The 24,207-nt window shown below is 52.7% G+C and overlaps 9 protein-coding genes and 2 non-coding genes across 11 annotated transcripts; 5 read left to right on the forward strand and 6 right to left on the reverse strand.

Annotated features, from left to right (window-relative positions):
- Positions 1 to 2,873: 2,873 nt before the first annotated feature.
- J4E88_007321 (uncharacterized protein) lies at positions 2,874 to 3,673 on the forward strand (the record flags this gene model as incomplete). The annotated part of the gene is made up of 2 exons (XM_049400940.1): positions 2,874 to 3,249; positions 3,297 to 3,673. The coding sequence occupies 2 exons, from the start codon at positions 2,874 to 2,876 to the stop codon at positions 3,671 to 3,673; spliced, it is 753 nt and encodes a 250-aa protein (XP_049253252.1).
- A 313-nt stretch (positions 3,674 to 3,986) lies between these two features.
- J4E88_007322 (uncharacterized protein) lies at positions 3,987 to 5,239 on the forward strand (the record flags this gene model as incomplete). Its single annotated transcript, XM_049400941.1, has 5 exons — positions 3,987 to 3,991; positions 4,056 to 4,197; positions 4,249 to 4,366; positions 4,425 to 4,777; positions 4,832 to 5,239. The coding sequence occupies 5 exons, from the start codon at positions 3,987 to 3,989 to the stop codon at positions 5,237 to 5,239; spliced, it is 1,026 nt and encodes a 341-aa protein (XP_049253253.1).
- A 404-nt stretch (positions 5,240 to 5,643) lies between these two features.
- J4E88_007323 (uncharacterized protein) lies at positions 5,644 to 7,230 on the reverse strand (the record flags this gene model as incomplete). The annotated part of the gene is made up of 1 exon (XM_049400942.1): positions 5,644 to 7,230. The coding sequence occupies one exon, from the start codon at positions 7,228 to 7,230 to the stop codon at positions 5,644 to 5,646; it is 1,587 nt and encodes a 528-aa protein (XP_049253254.1).
- Positions 7,231 to 7,764: 534 nt separating this feature from the next.
- J4E88_007324 (uncharacterized protein) lies at positions 7,765 to 11,194 on the forward strand (the record flags this gene model as incomplete). Its single annotated transcript, XM_049400943.1, has 7 exons — positions 7,765 to 7,935; positions 7,983 to 8,083; positions 8,134 to 8,271; positions 8,317 to 9,356; positions 9,404 to 9,876; positions 9,926 to 10,899; positions 10,954 to 11,194. 7 exons carry the CDS (start codon positions 7,765 to 7,767, stop codon positions 11,192 to 11,194), a joined length of 3,138 nt encoding a protein of 1,045 aa, XP_049253255.1.
- A 707-nt stretch (positions 11,195 to 11,901) lies between these two features.
- Positions 11,902 to 13,788, reverse strand: J4E88_007325 (uncharacterized protein; the record flags this gene model as incomplete). Its single annotated transcript, XM_049400944.1, has 2 exons — positions 11,902 to 13,617; positions 13,765 to 13,788. 2 exons carry the CDS (start codon positions 13,786 to 13,788, stop codon positions 11,902 to 11,904), a joined length of 1,740 nt encoding a protein of 579 aa, XP_049253256.1.
- A 720-nt stretch (positions 13,789 to 14,508) lies between these two features.
- Positions 14,509 to 14,589, reverse strand: J4E88_007326. Its single transcript has one exon. It is a non-coding gene; the product is annotated as a tRNA-Leu (tRNA).
- A 364-nt stretch (positions 14,590 to 14,953) lies between these two features.
- On the reverse strand, positions 14,954 to 16,699 carry J4E88_007327 (uncharacterized protein; the record flags this gene model as incomplete). Its single annotated transcript, XM_049400945.1, has 1 exon — positions 14,954 to 16,699. One exon carries the CDS (start codon positions 16,697 to 16,699, stop codon positions 14,954 to 14,956), a length of 1,746 nt encoding a protein of 581 aa, XP_049253257.1.
- Positions 16,700 to 17,523: 824 nt separating this feature from the next.
- Positions 17,524 to 18,766, reverse strand: J4E88_007328 (uncharacterized protein; the record flags this gene model as incomplete). The annotated part of the gene is made up of 2 exons (XM_049400946.1): positions 17,524 to 17,903; positions 17,956 to 18,766. 2 exons carry the CDS (start codon positions 18,764 to 18,766, stop codon positions 17,524 to 17,526), a joined length of 1,191 nt encoding a protein of 396 aa, XP_049253258.1.
- A 1,150-nt stretch (positions 18,767 to 19,916) lies between these two features.
- J4E88_007329 (uncharacterized protein) lies at positions 19,917 to 21,437 on the forward strand (the record flags this gene model as incomplete). The annotated part of the gene is made up of 2 exons (XM_049400947.1): positions 19,917 to 20,833; positions 20,885 to 21,437. 2 exons carry the CDS (start codon positions 19,917 to 19,919, stop codon positions 21,435 to 21,437), a joined length of 1,470 nt encoding a protein of 489 aa, XP_049253259.1.
- A 425-nt stretch (positions 21,438 to 21,862) lies between these two features.
- J4E88_007330 lies at positions 21,863 to 21,954 on the forward strand. Its single transcript has one exon. It is a non-coding gene; the product is annotated as a tRNA-Asn (tRNA).
- A 354-nt stretch (positions 21,955 to 22,308) lies between these two features.
- On the reverse strand, positions 22,309 to 23,813 carry J4E88_007331 (uncharacterized protein; the record flags this gene model as incomplete). Its single annotated transcript, XM_049400948.1, has 4 exons — positions 22,309 to 22,338; positions 22,388 to 23,507; positions 23,657 to 23,686; positions 23,746 to 23,813. 4 exons carry the CDS (start codon positions 23,811 to 23,813, stop codon positions 22,309 to 22,311), a joined length of 1,248 nt encoding a protein of 415 aa, XP_049253260.1.
- Positions 23,814 to 24,207: the final 394 nt, after the last annotated feature.

The raw sequence follows: 24,207 nt of genomic DNA on the forward strand, positions 1-24,207 counted from the left end.
CCAACCTCTCCATCTCCTCTGTCACCCGGTTCGTATTTCCCCTGCGACCAAGACGGGGAGTCAGCGACGCCGAAGCGGATCCATGCGCCTTCGCCTGAGATAACGGTCATGGCTTCGTGGGTAGTGGAGTGGTAGTGCGATTGTATGTCCATCCCATACTGCGCTATCCATTGTGTTTGCCAGCCATTCGATGCATAAAGGTCGAGAATCTCTCTTGTTTTGAAGTGCGGGGAGGTCACCATATCATAGAGAAGACCGGGATAGTGGAGCAGCGGGTATGGTGAGTTAGGAATGAGGGCTGTGGGAGGGAGTTTGTATTCGTGGACTTTTGTCGCCATTGTAGGATCTGGGCGAGGTAATCTTGAGTATTTGGGTTTGATGTGGAAGATCCCGCAGGACAAACGAGACAGGAAATTTCTGAAACGCCCCATCGGATTAGTCGCGACGGGAGTAACCGTCGAAGTTTGGTACGGTGAGGGGCGGGGTTGACTTTGTTGGTAACCTTGGAAGGAGTGGGGTATACTAACGGATATACACATGGGGAAGTACTTACCCGAATAGGAAGTAGCAGCGCGGGGTTCCACGTCAGAACTATTAATGGGATGGGAGCCGAAATATCTGCACCTTTGTATTTGAAATGTGCCTACGCCGGACACCTGCAGTGTCGCGATATTAGCTTTACCCAAGATGCTTCAGTTGCTTTAGCTAGCTTGGAGTGCTGCTGCAACCGAATGGCAAAGTTACGATTTTGTGTGCAAGAAAGGCTCAAGCACTTCATACCTAAATTTGACTCAATTTTGGCAACTTACACGGTGCCTTGGTTTTCTTCCGACGACCCGTGAGCGCGGAGTCGAGAAGGTGCAGCTTCAGTGCAGGTGTACTCATCCCTTGCGCAATGCTTATCTAGCGGATGGGTACAGGTGGAAGACGTACGTAGGTAGCAACAGGTTCTTGTGAAGTTCCTGCCTAAATACGCGCCTGCTATCCCGCGCTCCTACTCCTTCCTTAGGACACTAACCTAACGCAGATGTACTAGCATCTTAGCATACATCGGATGACGGGAAGCAGAGCTTGATGGACCAATGAGAAGCCATCTCTTTTAACATCGAGACATGAGGATCCTTCGACGAATTGCAATATGCAGCTAAAGCTGCAATCAATACACCTCGGTCTCGTGCAATATACTTTCACTCACATTGGGCGTACCTTTCAAAATCCGCTGTGGTGAACCACCACCCTCGCTGTCGAACAACCAAACCCTTGCACAATCTTCGACTCCTTACATCGCACCTCCCGAGCACTGAATCCTTCCCACCAGTTCCTTTCCGTATCCCTACCCAAAGTGAGCCGAGACGTGTAAACTACCAACAGCGTAGCGAAGTATCATGTTTCTTCAGATCCACGACAATATTCGTGAATATCCATCACTATCTACCCAAACTCCAGCACAGCCTTGCCCACGCTTTTCTCCCTCCCAATAATCACATGCATGTCTCTCAATTCTTACTCCCCAACCCCCAACTTCCGCCTACAATGACACCTCACGACCTCGAGGAGTCTGCGTAGCTCGCCTCATACCACGAGGCGCCTGCACCACGAGAATCACGAAGCCACTGGCCTACGTAAGACCAGAACACCTTGTAGCACGCGAAACAGTATAACTAGCTGCTCGCACTCTCCAAATATTCTTTCCTTATCTCCATCCCTCACTCACACCCACAGCACCATTCACCATGAAGAACACTATCCTGAGCTTTCTCCTAGTGGGACTACACACCCGCCTTGGTAGTGGTATGCCTCAACACGTCCTCGCAGGCACGGACAAATTACTTCCTCGTCACCCACAGCAACTCAGCGTCACGATCAACATCGCGTACTCTCCATTCCACGATTCATCAGCGGGACATTGTGTCACAGAGGACTTTGGCTGCGAGCAAGGCTATTGCTGGAGAAAGGTTAGTTCAGTGTCATACTCTTCAAGGGGGAATATATGTCGTCGAGATGCTGATACATGCGTTAGTGTACGTGTGCTGGAGATTGGTGCTGGGGGAGAGACTCAAAGGGCAACTCTGCCTTATGTAAGACTGCTGCGGATTGCCCCGTGGTTGCAGTTGCTTGCCCGGTCAATGGGTGCCCTGATGGCTGTGCTGATAAGTGATGAGCTGCTCAGCTTATGCGATCTTGATCTATGACTGAGCCTCTTGCCTGCTGTTTGGCTGGTCATTCCTTTTGGCCGACAGGATGGCAAAAAGATCATTAACTAGTCTTAATCATGAAGCTGTATGATCAATTTACTGTCTCTTCTTACTTCCTGTTCACTGTCTCTATCTTGTCCACGAACGCACACGACCAATTGACCAAGACTATCTCGTGAATCAGTCGCCAGTATGGCTTGGTGGCTCATCGCGAGCCAGTAATCCTAGCCTTTTCGCAGTCTCTCTTACTCGAACATCAACAGTCGGTGTTGTTCGGGGGCCACAAACCGCCGCACAACAACGGCGGTAAGCTCATGCATGTACGACACAGCCACGGTTCGACAGATCGGACACCTCTCCATTGATATATCAGTGTTGATACGCACAACGCTAGCTATAAGATCGTGGACTCGTGTACGGCATCGTAGTCATCCGCTGGTCTCATTGCATTGGGAGATTTTAACGTCCACTATTAGGTACGTCCAAAGAGGTTGGCCCTGATGTTGGTAGCTGTACCACTAAGATACATTATTGTGCACGATTGAAGGCTTACGATGATGACCTAAAGCGGTTAGCGCAGAAGCAACGAAGCAGGTGCGGTGTTCAGCCTTAACTCTCAGGCAGCAAGTACGTTTGACATGACAGCAAGAAAACCACATCAACACGTCTTTATCAACAATGACCACTGCAGACCAAGCATGCGTACCGGCATATACCAAGCACTTCATTCCCCTCGAGTCAAATCCAGACGTCTTCACCGAGCTTGCGCATAAGCTCGGTCTATCCACCTCGTTGGTCTTCGAGGATGTGCTCTCCTTGGACGATCCAGAACTGCTTGGCTTTCTTCCGCGTCCCGCTTTTGCGTTGATACTGGTGTTCCCGACGACGGACGACTATGAAAAGCGAGTTCAAGACGAGGACGCTACGCTTGAGGAGTTTCGAACCTCTGGAGGTGCTGATGACGTGATCTTCTTCAAGCAGACCATCAACAATGCATGTGGTCTTTATGCGATACTGCATGCTGTCTGTAATGGCGAGGCGCGACGGAGGATCGGTATGATAGCCATGAACTTAATGAACAACCGTACTGATATCGGGCAGACGGCGACTCGATCATCGCCCAATTACTTGATGCTAGTCTTACGCCTGATTCAGACGAGCTGGCGAAGGCATTGGGGAAAAACGATGGGCTCGAACGGGCGTATGCTGGAGTAGCAAGCAAGGGAGATACTGAGGCGCCCCTCAACGCGGAAGACGACGTGGAGTACCACTACATGGCCTTTGTCAAATCATCAACAGACAGTCATCTGTACCAACTTGACGGTGACCGCAAGCGGCCGATAGACCTCGGGGCGCTCACAGCAGACGAAGACGTTCTCTCCGAGAAATGCCTTGGCGTCATTCGCGGTATGATGGCAAGCGAAGACGAGAACCCCAACTTCAGCCTGATGGCTCTGGTGGAGCAAGCAGATATGTAGGTAGCCAAGGAGTCACACTCTTCGTAGGATTTCTCCGAAGAGCGAGGAAGTGTGAACTATGAAGGACCTTTTTATTTGTTCTTGCAACGGACTTCGTCAGACGAAGAATGCACGTACTGAAGTACAGCCGCATACACCACAGCTGAGCAAGACGCAAAGCTGTGGGATGCTCCCCCGAAAGGGACTCGTAAAAGTGTCGGAGACTCAAGTGGCTGGTGTGCGTGTTGCGTCCTATGATGGATGGATGTATCTAGAATGACACTCCGACATGGTTTCGTCCTCACATTAGAGGCTGATGATGTCTGTCATTGTGATGGTGTAGGTGAGAATGGGTGAGCGAGAAGAAAAGTTGATATGTTCGCCGCATGGACCACCGCGCTAGGCTAGCTCTCGAGGAACCGCGAGCCCTGAGCTTCACTTCGACCGACCGCGAGCGCGACCACGCCTTCCCCACTTCCCTCGTACCAATCGCAAACATGACGAAGAAACGCAGAAGATATCCGGATTTGAACCAGAAGCTCGAGGTACGATATGCGCTCCCAAATCGCATACAGCGCCCATACTGACGTCTGCAGCGACCATGGTGTTACTACTGCGAGCGCGACTTCGACGACCTGAAGATTCTCATCTCTCACCAAAAGGCCAAACATTTCAAATGCGACCGCTGTGGAAGGCGGTTAAATACTGCCGGAGGTACGCACCGCTCGAATCAACTCCGCGCACTGGATAAGCAATACTAACAGCTTCTTAGGTCTCTCCGTGCACATGAACCAAGTCCACAAGGAGACCCTTACTCACGTTGAAAATGCCAACCCCGGCCGTCAAGGTCTCGAGCTGGAGATCTTCGGTATGGAGGGTGTCCCGGCCGAAATAATAGACCAGCACAACCAGCAAGTCACACAAGCACATTTCGCCGAGGAGCAAGAGCGCGCGCGAATTACCGGTAACCCTATGCGCGGAGCGTACGTCAATGGCCAAGCTGCACCGAACAAGAGGCCGAAGATCAACGAGAGTCTGGAGGAGATTGAGAAGAGGGCGGCCCAGTTCAGAGAAGATCGAAAGAACGGTGTGCTACCCGCGCCTGTGGAGCCAGTACAGACTGCTGTATGTATCCGAGATTCTGGACAGGGAAAAGATATGGGACTAACCTATCCACAGACACCACCAGTTGCGCAGACACCGTACGGTGTACCACCCCCTGGCGCTCCCGTGGCCTTCCCACCCGGTGCGCCCGCATACCCTCCTCAAGGCGTCCCGCAACCTTTCTCGCCCGCCAACGGTGGCATGCCCCCAAGGCCTGGCAGCATACCCGGCCAACCTGGCGCGTTACCTCCTCGACCTGGTTTCGGCGCTCCACCACCGGGTGCATACCCGCCCGGTCAGAACGGCGACATATCCAACTCTGTTGACGATCTGATCAACGAAGTGACCAAAGAAGCCGCGCCAAAAGAAGAGAAGAAGAGCAAAAAGGACAAGAACCAGCGCCTCATCTTCTTCGCCGAGACGACAAGTCCCGAGGAAAAGATGGCAGCTCTGCCGAGGTTTGCGGATTTCATGCGGACATGATGAGACAATGGGCGGTTTGCTGTGTATAACGAGAGAAGGCCAAGTTGCGATTATGCACGTTGGCATTTATGCTACGGAGCCTTGAGGCCAGCGCAAGGGCAAGAGCCGACGGATGCTACACGACGCAGGACGGACCGCATCAATCAAGGCGTTGCGGCGCGAGACTCTGGCTTTGCATGTGATATCTAGCTTCGAGCGATCCCTCATCAGACGATCAAGATCAAAAAGTCGGAATCAGATAATGGACTGGTCTCACGATAGCTCAATGACACTTGATAGCATAGCACAATGGAACAAACCAAGCTTGAGAAATCAGGGTATCTTGCAATTCAACGCATCCAGTAATTATACAACAGTCGTGTAGTAGCCCCAGCCTAACCTAACCAAACCAACCCTCCCAAGCCTTATCGTCGGTCGTAAAAGCCCGACTGATCACCCTCCTCTTCCTCTTCACTATCTTCAGTGTACTCCTGACTCTGTCCATCATCGCTGCTTCGATCCTCACTAGCACGCGCCCACTCTGAACTCTCGGTAAACAACGATTCTCCGAGATCCAGACCGCGCGTGTGAGTCGTGCCCATTATGCCCTCCTCATCCTCTTGCGTTGTATCCGCGGCGTCTTCCATCTCCGGCATGGGATCGACCTCCCTCAGCAGCGCCTTCTCATCTAGTTCATCGCCAGCCGTAGCGAAACCAACAGACTTGGCTGTACTGGGTCGCTCGTGCACTTCGGTATGATCAACGCGACGAGGTTGCTCTTCAATGACATCGCCGTTCCAAGGCTTGCATTCCTTGACTGTCTCGCCGCAGCGGAGGCACGTCCAGCCTTCGCCTTCTTCGTTTGCGATGCGTTGCGCGATGCAGGCGAAGCAGTATATGCAGCCGCATGGGATGGTTTCGTAGGGGTTGGTGATGTCGGTTGTTGCGGAGCCGACGACGCCGCCGCCGCCAGCCGAGGAAGTGAGGATGTCGGCTTCGGTGGTGGTGGTGGGGTTTTGGTCGCGGTAGCAGATTGCGCAGGTGCGTTCGGGTAGGAAACCGAGTTCGCCAGCTGCTTTGCTCTCCTCGTCGTCTTCGTCGTTGGCGGGTTTCGAGCGGCCGAGGAGAGAGAGGACGGTCGTGCGTAGCTTCTTGAATGTGCGGCTTAGGATGCGGCGCCAGCGCGAGATGCCGACGAGGGGGAGGAGGAAGAGGAGGAACTCGGTGAAGGCGTGCCAGACGAGTTGGCGGTTGAGGTACTCGAAGCTGACTTCGCGTGATGTGGAGTGCGAGGTTGGTGTCAGGCGTAGACGGAGGAGGCGGTCGGTTATCGTTCTGTACCGCCCGTCGACGAGGAAGACGAGGAAGCTGGCAAGGCCGAGGACGTCGTGTGCGTTTCCTGCGAGCTCGCTCAAACGTCCTAGAACCTTCAATCGCGCGCTCTCGGGTCGAGTGTAGTCTTCCGAAGCGGATAGAAGGTACTCTTCCCACTTTGTCCACGCGTATCGCCCTCCGACTGTGACAGCCCCGTATGCGATCTTCTGCCACGGCTTAGGTGGTGGGCGATTCGGCGCACTACTCCGCGCATCCGTATACCGCAGCCCCTGTAGATGCGCGCCATAACTCGCGTTCTGGTCCCAAATGCTCAGCTTCCACAGTACAGCCCTCAATGCCAGCAATATCTCAGCTGAGTAATGATCTGTGATATGGCTTCCGAAGTACTTCAAGCCCTCGCCGACCTGGCCCTTCATCAGGGTAAGGAGTTCCTCATCGAGGAGTTCGGCATCGACTTGGCCGACGCGGAACTCTGGCCGTGTTCCCGACCGGCCTTTTATCGCGTCCCAGACGCTGAATCCGGTCGAGGAGACGCTGCTGAAGGGGAAGGGCAGGCGCGAGAGGGCGCGTTGTGCGGTTGATGGCGGCGGCTCATGGTGATTGCGCTGCTGAAGGGCGCGTTGAGCGCGGCGGGCTGCGATGCGTTGCTGGGCGGCGGCGAAGTCTGCGGAGGGCATTTGGGAGCATTGGGAGGGTGGATGTTAGGGGCTGCAACGTGACAGCGTGATGGGGAGACGAGGCTCGAGTTGCGACGGACCGAGGTTGGCTGGGGAAGGCGTGGGAGTAGCCGATGCGCGCGACGCCTTCTCCAGACACGCCGGGGCCATGTTCAGACACGCCCATAACAGTGCTTCTGTGGAGAGACCATATCCAAGTACACGCTAGACAGATGACACACACTTGATCGTCCTATGCGCAGTACATGTCAACTGCCAACAAGGTGCCCCAGAATCACTGTCTCGTGTCTCGGAGGTCCGAGCTGTCAGGCGGGGAGCTTCTCGAATTTGTTTCCCAAACACCAAGATAGACTTCCCAGACAAGACTTGCCGCATCCTGATTGCAGCCTGGGTGAGCAGGCTCCATAGACTATACATTCCGCCTGAGCCGTGAGCTGCTTCCGCCCAACTACTTGCCTGTTCCTGCCATATCCAAAAGTTCACCTACTTGCGGCTGCCCCACTACCGCAGTAGTTGACCGTCAACACTCACAGCATGAACACAGAGTTCAGCATTGAAGCGCCGGCGGAGGCGAATCCTCTGACTGAGAGCATCTTGTTCCACGTCCTGCGATCAGCGTCCTCAGCGGATCAAACCCAAGTGCAGACGGGCACCAAGCAACTCCAGCAATGGGAAAAGGCCGCGGGTTTCTATCCTTTGCTGCAGGTATGCATATCTTAGCTCCCTGAACTGTACCGGACTGACACTAGTAGACGGTGTTCCTTGACCAATCTCTCCCCCTCGAAGTTCGCTACCTCGCCGTCATCCAGCTCAAGAACGGCATCGACAAGTACTGGCGCAAGACTGCCACCAAGTACGCCTCCACATAAAGCCGCAGAGATGCATAGGCTTACGTGACCGCAGTGCTGTAAGCAAAGAAGACAAGGCTACCATACGGGCCCGTCTACTCGAAAGCGCTGTCAACGAAGCCGACCATCGCCTGGCCCTACAGAATGCTCTCGTCGTCGCTAAGATCGTCCGTTTCGAGTTCCCAAATGACTGGTCAGTCCAACCCGACATAGACTTCCCTACTCTAACACTTTCTAGGCCAGATCTATTCCAACAACTACTCCACATCCTTCGCGCCTCGACCGATCCGAACGCCTACCGCTTACAACTCCCTCGCGCCCTTCTCGTATTGCTATACATCGTCAAGGAACTGTCAACGGGGCGACTACTACGAACAAGGCAGAGCTTACAGACTGTCGCGCCGGAGATCTTCAACGTACTCGGTACCATCTATGTGAACAAGGTTCAAACATGGCAAGCCTTCTTTCGCGATGGCGGAGACGACGAAGGCGGTGCGCTTGAGAGCATCGACAACAGTCTGCTTGCTATCAAGACTATGCGGAGACTTATAATCGCCGGCTACGAGTTCCCAGGCAGAGATAAGGATGTGCAGGAATTCTGGACACTGACCCGTACTCATCTCGGAGAGTTCCTGCAATACGTGATACCGGAGAACTCACCACTTGCAGGCGAAGTTCAGAAGAAGATAGGCAGGCACTTGATGCAGCTTTCGAAGTTGCACCTCAACATGGCCACGACTCACCCAGCAGATTTCGTCCTTCTACCCAACTCGATAGAGCTTGCGCGCGACTACTGGAGCCTCATCTCACGACTAGGGGAGCAATGGGGCTCAAAGTCTATTGAGGGTGCCAAAGTCGGTACTGATGGCGATGCCGAAGATGAAGCACCCATTCTCGAGCGTCTAGGTCTCAAAGGCTTGCTGCTGATTCGTGCATGCGTAAAGATGGTCTTCTTCCCTACCCAGACTTTCCGCTTCAAGCACCAGCAGGAAAAGGATGAGAAAAATGCGGCCACGCACAAGATCAAGACAGACCTACTCACTGACGACCTCGTTCGCGAAATGATCTCAGCACTTGTCCAGCGCTTCTTCGTTTTCAGACCCAGCGACCTTCGTATGTGGGAGGAAGAGCCCGACGAGTGGGAGAAGATGGAAGAGGGAGCAGAGGACTGGGAATTTGCGATCCGACCCTGCGCCGAGAAGCTGTTCCTAGACCTCGCAAAGAATTTCAAAAATTTGATCATTCAGCCTCTGCTCCAAGTCTTCTACACAGTCGCGAGTGAGTACTCACTTTAGCAGGACATGATTCTCGCTAACGCTTGATAGCACCGGAAAACGAAGACATCCTTTTCAAGGACTCCGTTTACACTGCCGTTGGTCTTGCGGCTGACATACTGCACGATCAACTTGACTTCGACACCTTCCTTGAGAAGACCTTGGTTGTCGAGGCAGCGAAGCAGACACCGGGCTTCAATATCATTCGTCGCCGCATCGCTATCATCATCTCTCAGTGGATAACTATTAAGATGGCCAAGGAGAAGAAGCCTATCGTCTACCAGATCTTCCAGCATCTCCTCGATAAGAGCGATCCAATGAACGATCAAGTGGTACGAATAACTGCGGGAAGGAAATTCCACGCCGTCGCCGACGAATGGGAGTTCCAAGCAGATGCATTCCTGCCGTACTCGCAGCTTATGCTCGATAGGCTGATGGCGCTGGTCCAAGAGGTGGAACTTCCAGAAACGAAGATGGCACTGCTGAACACCATTAGTCTTGTTGTATACAGGTTAGAGCATCATGTAAGTCAGAGATGGGAGAACTTGAAGTATTTGGACTGATTAGATGCAGATCACCCCATACGCCAACAGCATCATCGCTCTCCTCCCACCGCTGTGGGAGCAGTCTGGCGAAGAGCATCTCATGAAGCAAGCCATTCTCACACTTCTGGCTCGTCTAACGAACGCTATGAAAGCCGAGTCACGTTCGTTCCACGTCTCCTTCTTACCCATCATCCAAAGTGCCATCGAGCCTGGTTCAGAAACCCAAGTCTACCTCCTTGAAGATGCACTCGATCTATGGGCATCTATCATCGCACAAACACCATCAGCACCAGAGCCTACACCTCCTGAGTTGCTCAACTTGCTCCAATACCTGCTACCTCTCTTCTCCATGGACAACGAGACCCTGCGAAAAGCCATCGAGATCACAGAAGCATACCTGCTTCTCGCGCCCGCCGCCGTCCTCGCAGACTCTTTCCGTCCCGCAATCCTCCAAGCCCTCGCCGAGCTTCTGGGCAACTTGAAGCCCGAAGCCAACGGCATAATGACACATCTCGTTACATGCATCATTCGAGGTGCAGAAGGCGTAGGTGGCGAGAACGCTGTCAAGATTCTGACCAGCGACTTGATCTCTTCTGGATTCCTAGCAAAGGTCTTGGAGGGTCTCCACGGCGCATGGACACACCACCAATCCCACGGCCCTTACCGCGAACTTCCTTCCCGCGCCGTTGATGGTGTCGTCGAAACAGATTACTTCACCGTATTAGCACGTATCGGTATGGCTTCACCTTCTGTACTCCTCGAAGCCCTCTCCGCATTATCAAGCGAAGGTCTGGAGAAGACTCTAGACTGGTTACTGGAGGAGTGGTTCGGCCACATCGAGAATATCGGCGACTCGCCAAACAAGAAGCTCATGTGTCTCGTTCTTACACGTTTCTTGGAAGGAGCGCAGCCTTGGATGTTGGGCAGATTGCAATCTTTGATTGGGATTTGGACGGATGTACTCGGGGAGTTGCTGGATGGCATGGATGACCGGAGTCAAGAGTGCGTATACCCATTCAACACTGTTTGTGTGCTCATACTAATACTTCTGCTTAGTTCTCTATTCTGGCCCCCAGAACCTTACCATCCTACCGAACCCGAGGCACCGGAGGATATCCGCAAACGCGAACTCATCTACACTGATCCTGTTCATCAGATCAATCTCGTTGCGTTCGTTAGGGAACATCTTCAACAGGTTATCCAGCAAGTGGGTGGAGAACAAGCTTTCCAAGAAGAGTGGTTGAGCCGCGTGGACAAAGAGGTTCTCAAGGGTTTTGGGGAGTTGGGCATCATGTGAGACGAGAAGGTGGGTGTAAAGGATGGACAGGTTAAGAGGATGCAAGAAGGGCCTAGTCAAGGTTCTAGATATCTTTTTCATGAAAAGGAGTGCAACAGTGATAAGCTAGTCGTGAGTGAAGATGGAGAGAATAGACAGCGAAACTAGTAGCTATGCAAAGTCGTTTCCAAACTAGCGTCCAACCCAGCACAGCAAGTCTAATTTTTTACTGCAAAACTTGCTTTCCAATCTGCATATCTCCCACACCCATCCATCGATTCCGCAACAATCCAACGCCATCTACCCAATCCCCTCACACCGAATCCAACCACGTCGCTCGTTCAACAGTGGTGCGTGCCTTCAGCATACAACTCTCTCCATCACATCACCAATGCTCCCCTTCTCCAAAGAAGAGCTCCAACCCCATCAACCAACAGCACGACTCCCCTCCCGTCACACAACACATTTCCATGTGCACGTACAGTTCCACGACACTAAGTAGCTACCTCGCTGCCGGCGGCAGTTTCTCGGCTATCGCATACCGCTCTCTGCGTATCCTGCCGATAGTGTTGGGGCGGGAGGGGGGAGCGGAGCTTGAGTGTTGTGATTGTGGGAAGGGGGGTGGGTTGGTGGTTCTGTTTTAAGCATGTCAATGACGCGGTTGGAGTCTTGATGAGTGAGTGGTGTGAGTGTGATGGGTAGAGAGTGACAAATCCATCGCTGACCACTCACGACAAATACCCCTCTGTGCCTTCTGCCCTACGCAGAAACTCCCACATTGCTCGCACGACTGCGAGGCCGCTGCCTTGTGTCTCGATTGTGCGTCCGCGTCCTCGGTCATTGAGATCGCTTGGGCTTCTCTTTGTCGTTTCGTCATCATCATTCTCGTCAAAGACGTACCGCTTGAAGGGCTCTTTGAGGTCGTCTTCCAGGTAGTCGCCATCGGAGGGGTCTGAGTAGATGTTGCGGTAGTCTATCGCGTTCTCTGGGAGAACTGGATAGTGATGAGAAGCTGCTTTCCTGTTGTCGCGGATAGAGGTGGATGGAGATGAGATTTTGGGTGCACCCCACCATGCTCCAAATCGGCCGTCTTGGTCGCGCGTTCGGAGGGCGGCTTGCGCGTTGTGGATGACCCATGCGGTGTATTCTCTGCAGCTGTTTGCATGTAACATAACCAACTCTCTGGGTGCTGCATGGGTTTTCCCTGGTCTAGCTGGTCGAGATGGAAGAGGTTCGCAGAAGGACGTTAGGTGGTGGAAGAAGATGCCTTTGAACGTTTGGCCGTCTTGACTGCAGCGCCCAGAGGGATCGCAGAATTCCGTCAGGATACCATTGGAACCTAGGCCGACCCAGTCATTGGGCAGTGCTTCCTCTTCGTCTTCGGGACCATTGCTTCGATGATGTTGAGACTTTTTCCAGCCTGTGGCACGTATGACGTTCCTGATGAGCTCATGGCCATCTTCCAGATATGAAGTCTTGCCGGTGGCTTCCCACAGCCCGCGAAGGCCAGACAGAAGGACACCTTGGTTGTAGGTATACACCATTTCGTTCCGCTCGTCACATGTCGTCTTACTATGATTCGTGCGGTAACCGCCAATGTGGAAGCCGTCAACGTAAAGTCCCTGGTCGTTCGTCATGCCAATTTTCTTCAGCCACTCGTATGCATTCATAGCGTTCGCAAGGTAAACGGGGTCGTAGCGTGCCCGGTGCCCTTCGTCGCAGTCATCAAACAACTGGTCTTGCTGTAGACCAATCTTGTCGTGCTGCGAAAGAAACGGTGAACAGTTGTCATCACCCGGAAAGTGCAAGTACATGCTGATACTTGCCGAGATGAAGAGCTGGTTCGTGATGGCGTTCTTGTACGGCAAAAGACGCGGGTTCCAAGTCATGCCGCCCCCGCAGAGCCTCCAATCCCATCCCTTCTCCGCTAGTTCGTAGAAAACGCGGGCTCGGTGGGCGAAAGCAGGGACAAATTGTCTTGCATGCCATTCCTTCGCTCCAACCTTGTTAGACGTGTAGTGCTCAGTCGAATGGCTCTCGACCAAACCGCTTGCTTCCAGCCAGCCCAAGACCACCCAGAGCATGTCATCGAACGCCTGCATCCTTATTGCGAAGTGATCCTCGCCAAAATAGTATGCAGTGGTCTGCGCAAAGTACTTGTTGATCTCATTCTCCACCATCTGTGCCTCGACGTCCATCTTCCGACTCTTGTCAAACGTGCCTGGCATCGTGTAGGCAAGCGAGTGTGAGAGCGACGAGAGGGTAGCTGAAACGTAGGTCGACATGACGGCTGCTGTCCAATCTATCGCTGTTGTGTATTTGCCGAGCCACACTGAGAAATAGTGGTCTTGCATGGTAGATAGGGCGGAGTGGAGATCGTGGAGGATGTTGGTCTCGGCGAGCGAGTAGCTGGCTGTGCTGGTCGGGAGGTCGTTCGATGATGTCTGGGACGAATCGGGGAAGGATGTAGACGAAGCTGGCGACGAAAGCAGGCGGACGACATTTTGATTCTCGGGCTCGTAGACCGGTTGATCTGCTTATGTGACATGTGAGTGAGAGGTCTTTGAGGGGAAAGTATCTCTCAGTCATACCTTGTGCAGTTGGCGATCTCGCATTGCTAGCGATTGAGCCGGTCGCGAACACGAATCGAAGCAACAAAAGCGATAAACATAGTCGCAAAAGCGACGCGACACGCAGCGACCCCATTGCGAAGCCTAGGAAGCCCTGATGCTCAGCTGGGTGTTGCGCTGAATGACCTCGGGAGGACTTGGTGCTATGCGACGCGTAAGCAGTTCATGGAGCAGCTCTGCGCGCGAGCTACTGTTAGAAATAATGCGGTATGCATATAGGATCAATAAGTAAGACCATTCAAGGCTTCTTATCGGCTGTTGTGACGGTCATACTAGAGGAGGCATGTGCCGCAAGTGCATGAGGCGCATACGATCCTGGCCAAGTCCACCTTCCCGTACCGGCTTGGGTAGCTGCTCTTGCCTGAGAGATCCGTCCCATGGCCTGTAGCAGCGGATGGCGGACAAATTGGCGCGAGGCGTAGTTGCGACATGACCGCAATGGTTAAGAAGACGAAGACACGACTACATTGGTGCTTCCCCAGGCGCAACGCGTGATAGAGAGATGAGATGACGCCAAGCCTGAACCCTGGGATCATGAAATCGCGTGTCTGCCCCGCTCCCGCTCTCGCGTGGTTTGCACGCACGGACCGCATCTAGCCCACCAGAGTAGCAAAATGGTACAGCATCGCCCAGCGGCTATTACATGTGCAAAAAAAGTGTTGAGCGCATCAGTATTCGACTGAACCACACATGCAAAAAGGATGTTGAACAGAGTGGGATTCGAACCCACGCAGATTTCTCTACTAGCACCTGAAGCTAGCGCCTTAACCGCTCGGCCATCTGTCCTTTGATGAGGATTTGAAGCAAACGAAACAATATAATGTGAACACAGTTGACATAGCCAGGTCAGGAGAGAAGTGAGCAGGATTTTGGTGGGTGTGGACGGCCATGAAAGGGCAGCCGAACCGAATGACTGGCTCTTACAAGTGGGGCAAGCGACCCAATCGGACAAAGAGAAGCACCAAGCCGCGGGGGAAGAGAATGTCATGTACTATGTAAGATTTGCGCATTTTTGGGACAACGTTGACATTGAACGCCTTCCCTGTATGCAACATCTGCCATTCAACAGAACATCGTCACACATGTATGACACAACAGCAGGGGACTCAAGCAGCCTAAATCAACTAGGTATCCAAGTTTGGGCTTCATCTCATGCCCATCTAACAAGTCCATCAATGTGTACCTCCAACGCGATGCTATCGCCGCACAGCCCTGCCTTGATGCCAACGTTGATAGCCAGCCCGCTATCACGCACCAAAAACATATCATTACGGGCGTCATTTCCTCGCAATGGGTCGTACACCTCATCAGGTATCCTCCTTTTCACCGCTTGCGGCCAAGTACCACTGGCCTGACCGTCCTGCGAGGGATCAAAGTCCGAAATGGCTTTACACCAGTAATGACACGTTGAACGGTTGAAACCGAACGCAACGGGGAAGCTCAGAGAATGCGCATACGCTGCTGATTGGACTCGGAGTAGAACAGCCCCCCAGAATTCGGTGACATTGTCTGGTATCCGTAGCTCGTGGGTGGTTTCGTCCCAGGAATGACGAGGCGTGACACTTATTATGCGAACTGTTGGCGTAGTGTGGCTAGAAACACGACGTCGTATGTGAAAGCTTTTGAACTCGGTAGCCGTGAAATCAGGTGGTATCGACAGCTTCTGTCGTACATAAATCGTATGAAGCTTCCCAGTAGGCCAATCGTCGATGAAAGCCAAAGAGCCAGCATCAACACGCGCGTATTGGGTTCCACCATCCAGGCACTTCAATGTGATGGCCAAGCGCTGGTTGAGCTGGTTGCTCGACCGTATCATGGCCAAGGCCCGGCTTTTGTCTTTGGGGTCGGGTAAGAACTCGAGCTGCACACGTAGACCGATAGGGGTAAGGCCTATGGGAAAAGTGGAAATGACATTCTCGCGCTCGATAGAACCGCAGTGTTGAAACTCTTCAGGATGGCGCGCAAGCAAACCCCGATACGTTGATCGCTCCGATGAAGTTGCGCACCAGGAGAATAGGGAGTAGTCGTCAGTAGTCCTTAGGATCTCCTCTTGCAAGCGAATAAAAGCCTTCGCACCTTCTCCATAAAGTAAGGGCATGTGGATGTCGAAGAGGCCGAGCAAGCAGTAGGCAACATCTTCGACACGAGTACTTTGCCGATGTGCTGCCCAAGACATCCTCTCCGCAACGGAGAACTCACTAATAGTATTTCTGTCGTCTAGTACACGAACTGGTATACCCGTGGCGTCAGACAGCTCCTCCAGAAACTCCACCTTCTCGCCCATCAAGGTCCAGTCCTGGAAGTAGAAGCGACATAGAACTGGTGCAATCAGTTCTTGTAGTGTCCAACCGCGACGTGTCCACCGAGAAGACTTCAATGACTCTCTCGCAATTTCGGAAGCTGTTGTGTAGCCGTTTGGACGTGGTTTGGAAATGTCGCCCAGATAGACGATGCAGACCTCCGCATCTCGGTACCAGCGATACATGGAATTAATTGCCTCTTGTAGCTCCGCACTTGATGTCTTATCAATACAGCACGTGTCAACCCAAAGATAGTGACAGCCTTGGCCTTGTGCCTGCTCAGCTGCGTTCACAATCTTGCTGTAGCCGACGCGCGTCATGAGGTCTTTCTCCGATAAACCTCCCAAAGGCATCTCGGAACTGCCTCGAATCATCATCTCCAACGCCAGCATCAGTGTAGTTCGCGCATCCTGACTGCCTGTTGACGCCGACGCTAAGTTGGTAGAAGCGGATAATGCTCGAGCTCTGCTAATCCAGACGTATTCCTGGTAGTTGACCTCATCTCCACCCCAGGTATGAGAAAGGATGGCATATTTAGGGACAGAGTCATCATTGAACCATCTGAGCTCGAGTGTTCTGACATCGATGAGTCGCATAACAGACGCTGAGCGACGTGTCGACGTGGGTGATCATTGGCGTAGAGAGACCAAGCGGGGTGCCTGCCCCCAATGAGCCGAATCGTTTTGGGCTTTGCGCTAGACCCAATGGGCTGCCCCATACGAAGCTGCTCGTAACCTTAGACTCCTAGAGCATTTCCTTGCGATGAAAGCCGGTACCATCATAGATTTGAACATGTATGACGCTCGGAGAACAATGCTTCCATAGCCGGAAATTGTAGCTAGGAATGTGTATCCTTATCGCGAGACTACTGTACGGCATCGGGGTTAACAGCGATTGGCGCATGTTAAAGTACGGAGTCCGACGATAGTCCTTGTCACTGCAGCCCTTGACATGGCGTCACGTATATTGGATAGCTGTCGTGACACCTTGCCGATGCTTGCACCAAATTACCATGACACCCTGACCCCAGCGCGAACACGAAGTCTGTCATCACAGCAATGAATGCGAGCGGGAGGTCTGCAGCGAGTGTATTAGTTGCTAAGAGAAGGTGCTGGAGAAAGTAAAAAAATGGCTAAGGATACAGATAAGGTAACACGCGGCAACCGTACGTAGGAGATCCACCAACTGCTATCCATAGCATCTCCAATCATGTCCCCGGTGTCACAAATGTTGGGATGCGCATGGTCCCCGGGTACGTTGCCGATTTCATGGGCACCACACGCGACGCAAGCTGCGCCGACTCCGTGTACTCGTGCCGCTCCATAACAACCCCCCATACACACTCAGTATTCTCCATCAAGCATGATCTCCGAGGCGCTGCAAAGGAGTCGATACATGCCAGATGTGCAGCTGCGCGCTATCAGACTCGGTCCGCGGCGTCCTCGTGCGAGAAACCGAATTTGCGGTCTACCCGGATGCAGTTGTCCTCGACGCTCGTGCGGTGGTCACGGTATGTGGGAGCAGTGGCAGAGCTCACATGATCTTTGTTCATGGTATCCGACCACGAGCTCATCTGAGAACTATTTCCACAGGCGGTGGAACTGTCCGTCAAAGTAGACGTTGCGGGCTTGCCATGGAGCTTGTTCTTGGTGGATCGTAGGCCTCTGGGAGCAGCGTTTTGATCATGGGCAACACCCGCCCACATAGCCGAGAGGGGAAGGAAGATGCAGACAATTGTGAGAACGTGGGATACAATCTCAGGGGGGATGCTCTCAACGAATTGGAGAGATGTGAAAATAGCTGCACGTACGTTAGTAAATGTCAGTGTTTAGCATGGCAAAGAGAGGCAAACCTGGTATTGACATTGTCTGACAACCCATGATGAAGACGATCTGCATCGGTCCAAATCTAGGCATATTGAGACGGCGCCTCTGAAGGATGGCATGTCCCAATTTCCAGGTGAACACGCAACTGAATAACCAGATGGATATAGTTTGCATGATGTAGGTCATCCCGTCCAGTGCTGCCAGAGAATCGGGTGACACATTGTCCAATGCGTATTTGGTATTCAGGTAGACGAAAGCGAACTTGACTCCAAAAGCAGCGCAGGCCACTGTGGTGGTTGCACCCATGATGATGGTGCGATGTAGAGGTGGTGTAGTGACGCATACGATCCAGACTTGGAGACTGAGTGAAGCGTAGACTAGGATAGCGACGATAAGACTGAAAACGTTGATTAAGACGTAGATAGCCCAGTCCGCATTAGTCAGAGGTGGTGAATATGGGGTAACATCGCTGTAAGGGTCGTTCCAGGTGCTGCTAAGATACATGGCGAGAAGCAGGCAGCGGATGGTGTTGGTGAAGAGGGAAGCGGTGTTGAGGTAGAAGATGAAGGACTTCCGCTTCTCAGCCTTGGTCAAGAGGACGAGAACAACCAGAAGCATGATCGATACACCAAGACCTACCCCATTACTGGTAGCAAGGCGGGCGGTGTTCACGCTCCAATAGTTGACATCCGCCATGTTGACTGTGGTGACTGCCCATTTGGGTTCGTCGCCCATCACAACCGGCACGATGAGGGTGAAGTTTTGGGTCCATGGCTCGAAGCCGGGCGGAACCTGGAAGTTGGACGGAAGGTCAACGGCGTGGAAGTCGTCAGCCATAACGGCTCCTACTGCTAGCAGTCTTTGGAGGTTATAGAGGTAGTGCTGTTTGGCCGTAGGTCCAGGGGAGGAACAGAGTCTGACGGAGTTGGGTCTGGAGGTGACAATTTGGAAGAAAGATAGAAAGTACTAGAGGTTGAAGAAGGAATGAAGGAGTCCTGCAGCAACGAGAGTCGAAGCTGTATCGTTTATATCAGAGTTATATAATAGCTAGATGGCAAGGTTGGTTCTGTGCTGCAGATTGGTGGCATGCAGGGTCATCGAGAAAGTGACGGGGAGTGATGGCTTTCGGATCCCGAGCGGATAATAGCAGCGGCAGCGTGCGATTGTTTCGATATCCCCACTCACAACTATAGCTAGCCAAAGCGAGGACGAAGATGAAGTCTTAGAGTTACCTGGAGCCCTTACTATTGTTCCATGGTCCCTTCACCTGCATGCGTCCGGATACTCGCCTCGGTCTGTAAACGCTTGACCAATGCTCGCCGCTGGTGCTCTTCTCCTGTCTTACAGTGAGTCGCAGAGTCGCTCATAGTGAGTTGGATAATTGCGAGATGCGCTGTTTGCAGTGTGCGATGGTTGTGATGAGATAGCGCGAATTCCTTACTATTGTTCTCCATCTTCGACTGTCTGAGCTTTGAGACTGTTGGGCGGCGGTGTTCGTGAGAACTGGGACCAACGGCAGTTGAGATGCACAGCAACCAAATTAAGTACACGAGTTACCGTTGTACAGGTATCGTCCTTCGAATCCATATCCTTGCTGTAACCGGAGGAGGTAGCGGCGTACGGCTGGCAGGCAGAAAGGGAAGGTAAGCGTGAGCGTGAGTGGCGAATCAGCAGATAGCCCCACTTATTATGCGCGTCACCGCTAGCCCAGCTGCGCCTTCCGCAAACGTGACCACGCGTTAAATCCAACATTCGCGATCAAGCAACCGCCACGACGCGTCAACCGGCCCAGGATGTGGACACTGATCTCGTCACATACCACAGGAGCGCCGGGCTCCTCGGAGTATGCCCTACCAGAAACAGGAACAGTTCACATCGTCAACAAAGTCCATCCTGGCGTGGTTCGCATTATAGCAGTGCCTGCAGTCGTACCTGAGCTCGGTCGCATCGGTAGGTCCACCGAAGAGGCTTGAGACATCCACTGACTATGGCAGATTCTGGGCCATGTGGGGTCAAACTGGAAGCCATCACAGCCTCATTAAGCATCTTGCCTGGCCAAGCACACGCCAACAGTCTATCATCGGCTGCTAGATACGAGTTGCAACCACAGAGCGACGGACGCTCAGAAACAATATTCTTGCGCCATGGCGATCAGATCCATGTTCCAAATGCGGAATCTTACCTGACTTGTCAGTGGACAGACTCGGAGGTCCAGGTCAACTCATCCGCCGCTGACGCTATGAGAATCGCGGTGACACCTGAAGAAGCCCAGAGCGAGGGCGATGATACAAAAGATCCCGCTGTCAATGTAGCAAAGTCACAACCTCGCGCAACCCCTCAGCTTTCGAATCAACGATCGACTACGGTGATCCAGGAGACCCCAACCGCTGCGCGTACAGGGAATGTTACAGATATTTACGAAGCAGACGTTCAGGAAGCAGAGGCTTTCTCGACCGCCCGTACTGGCGAGTCACAGGATCAGATGCAACCACAGCTGCCTCTGAATGCTAGAACATCTTCACCGCGAGTACACATACCATCGAGGTCAGCTAAGAAACGAACACGGTCCCTAGCCGATGAGGCGGACGCAGATGCATCCAAGTCTGACAACGGGGCATTTGCTGGGCCTAGCAAGCGCGCCAAAACAAGCGATAGCGACACAGAAGACAGTCGCCTGAGCAACGTCGACGTTGCTCAGCCCGAACAGTCCGCCCCACCACGATCGCAGAGGGGTTCGCAACGATCCATGTCTACTACTACAGTTAGAGAGGACTACGATGGCCCGGTTTCCCGTGTAGCCTGCAGCAACTCCACCATCACGAAAGCAAGTGCGGCTGTCAAGTTCCTGAAGAAACAAGGTGGAGTGTTTGTAGAGAATCTGGCTGATGACTTCAATGTACTATGGTAAGTACTACACTGTCTTTGCTGTTGTGTCACCATGCTAACCGATCAAAGCGTACGAGATGGTGATCTCCAAAAGACAACAAAAGTACTTTACGCAATCGCGCGCGGCATTCCTATTGTCACAGACCAATGGCTATTGGAATCTGCATCAGCTAAGCGCCTGCTTGCCGTTTCCGCTTTCAAGCCATCCATACCTAAGCAAGAAGAGGAGTGGAAGATCAAGCTCGACGACATCCTCGAAAAATCGCAAACTCCGTTCGCCGACTTCGCTGTTCACTTTACGAAAAGCCTCAAGACGAGATACGCATCTTTCTCTGACATCGAAGCGGTCTGCAAAGCCGCCGGCGCAAAAAGCGTGACGACTGGTGCGACGAAGTTGAAGAAGACAGGAGATACCATCGTTCTCGCTGAAGATGGAGACGATGCCGAGGCACAAAAGCTAATCAAGGATGGGGTAACATGCTACACAAAGGACTTCTTCACGTACAGTATCCTGCGGGGTGTTGTCGACCTCGAGAGCGACGAATTCAAGATCGAAGGAGCCGCAGCGGGCGAGACACCTTCAAAAGAGCAGAAGAAGAAACGAGGCCGGAAGAGTAACTAGGCACGTACCGAGGAGGTAATGGTCAAGGACGGGTCAGCAATCATGATTTCTCTAACTACATGTTTTACTGCATAGCGCGCGGAGCAGCTGCTTCTTTGGACTCATACCAGACGACGGGTACGGAGGTAATTCGTTGATATCGCATTATACCCACTTCCATCATCGTAATAGAGCAACTCAATAGCAATGCTATCAATCAAATTATAATACAATACAACGCTTATCATAGCATCACTGCCGTCGTACGCTCCGGTAAGCGAGCAAGACCCACATCATCCCCCACTATAACATACATATCCCCGATGCTGCCGATGTTTGCTCGCTCCAAGTCTTCCGAGAAGCGAAAACGTGAGGTTTGCCAGGCGATTAGTACGATGCAATTTTCAGAATCCTCCATCAAGAAGTGCAACAGCGCATTTCGATAATCCTCTGTGGCGCAATTGGCTAGCGCGTCTGACTGTTACTACACCAGTAGCTAGTTATCAGGAGGTTGGAAGTTCGAGCCTTCCCGGAGGAGGATTACTTTTTGCTGGGTGTGCGTACATAGACGTGTTGAGTGCTTGGGGGCAGGATGGGAGTTGAGCTTTTTTTTTTTGGCTGAGGATGTGTGTGGCTACGATGCTAGTGTGTAGCGGGGAAACACGAAGTTTAGAGAACATCGTCACAACAACGCGACGCGCAATTGTTTTTACTCGATAGATATCCGTTATACTAGCTATCTGGAGATGCACAAACGCAGGGAGTCACAGTTTCATCAAGGCAAGTGCAGTAAGATCTATCAGTTTGGGACAAATCATGCTGCTCAAGTTCATCGATTGTCGGAGACTGGGCATCAGGGATGTAATCCCGACTAGCTTCTGACCAGACTCAACTATGCCCTTCCAACCTTGAAGCTCAATATCTGCTTCTCGTTAGCGACTCGTCTAGTTTGATGTTCATAGCACACTCACATCGTTCTTTCCCACAGCAACAACATCGTCCTCCGCCACTCTCCTCCCACCCTCCGTCTCGACATACGCCATCGGCGCGTCACCCATAACCTTCCTATACACATCACCCACTGTGCTACCCTTCTTAACAAGCACGCAATCTCTAAAGACAGCCGTCGAGCTCGCACTTCCACTGGTATACGCGTGGATGTTGCGGACCGGGAAGACTGGAACCAGTCCGAGGAGTTCTGCCGCTCGCGACAGGACCTGCACGACACCTGTGCTGCCAAAGCGGTAGAGGACCATGTCTTTAAGATTCTCGATTCGTGTTGTGAGCTTCTCGTCCAACTCCTTCAGTCCGCCTCCATCGGGGTCGCCTTGCTCAATCAAGTCTTCTCTTGTATCGACGAACTCGCTGCCCTCTGTGTATTTGATGAAGCCCTGTTTCGCTAGTTTCCGCAGAAAGACTTCCGATATCGCGCTGCAAAGCACTATGCTCTTGGCATCTACCTGTTTCGCAATCTTCGCAATGTTCTTGTCTGCGTCGGGATGATCGATTTTATTGAGGGCGATGACGGTAGGAAACTTCTCGTCGGTGAAGGCGTTTACGACTCGTTCGATGGTCTCGTTTGACCAGTCTTGTAGTGGTTCCTTGAGGGCAAGGCGATCGAGACAGCGCGCAACGACGCTGGACGTGGATCCGTAACCTGAGAACTGGTTCTGTAGTGTCTCGACTGCCGTGGCTTTGATGGCGACATGCCTCCTCTTGATACTGCCCCATTTCTCCATCAGGTTGCCTTGTATCCATCGCACAATCTCGCTCCTCAGCCAGACAATGTCTTGACTTGGGTCGTAGCCTCTTGTCGCCTTGCCCTCCGCGTCAGTCGTCCCGCTCACGTCCACCACGTGTACAAGCGCATCTGCATGTCGCAAGTCGTCCAAGAACCTATTTCCGAGGCCTTTTCCCATGTGTGCGCCTGGTACGAGCCCGGCGACATCGAGAAGTTCTATAGGGACCGACCGCCGTCCTTCGACGCAGCCGCCGTAGTTGGGTTTGCAGCGATCAGCGAGACCGAGGCGCGCGCATGGGCATTCGATCTGAAGGTAACCGATGGCGCGCTGAGGGTCGATGGTGGTAAATCTGGTCGTAGCATTAGGAGCTGACGATACGAAGAATCGAGCGCGGTGTGCGCTGCGCAGTCGCATTCCATGGATCGGAGAGGGATGACTTACGGGAAGTTACCTACTTATAATCAGCCTACATAGCTCCCAGCGTATTCAATCATGTACGGACCGACTTTGGAGGTAGCATCTGTCAAGCTGCCATGAAATCCGTCTTAGAAAGATCCGCGAAAGAGGGGTGGAGGGGCATTGCGCACCTGTTCAGTGTAGTCGACTTGCCGGACGAAGGCTTGCCGACGAGGCCGATTAGCGGGTCGCGAGGCATGTCTAAGGAATGTAAAGAAGGAAGAACGGGGGTATCAAAGAAGGCTAGTCGAGTGCTGATGGTTGCAGTGCGAAAGCCAACATTGTCAAATTCGCGACCGCCCTTATCGATAACGCACTGACATCACATAAGGCTGCAGCTCGCCATCACGCATACATTCAGGCAGATAGGCAATGCTTATACTCGACTCCATACGACCCAGCACCCCTCACATTACGATATCTAGAACATGTCTATCTTGCTACAACGCCCTAGAATGCTGTTCATATCAAGATTCAATATCCTCCCTCCTATCCAATAAACCAATCAATACACCTTGTTGAAAATATGCTCCAAAGAGAGACTTTTTCGGGGGTATAACGTCGCTGAATGGGAAAACATAAACATTCGCAAC

Source organism: Alternaria novae-zelandiae (genome assembly GCF_023758075.1).
Source record: "Alternaria novae-zelandiae strain BMP 2774 chromosome Unknown scaffold_15, whole genome shotgun sequence".
In the NCBI taxonomy this organism is placed as follows: Eukaryota; Fungi; Ascomycota; class Dothideomycetes; order Pleosporales; family Pleosporaceae; genus Alternaria; species Alternaria novae-zelandiae.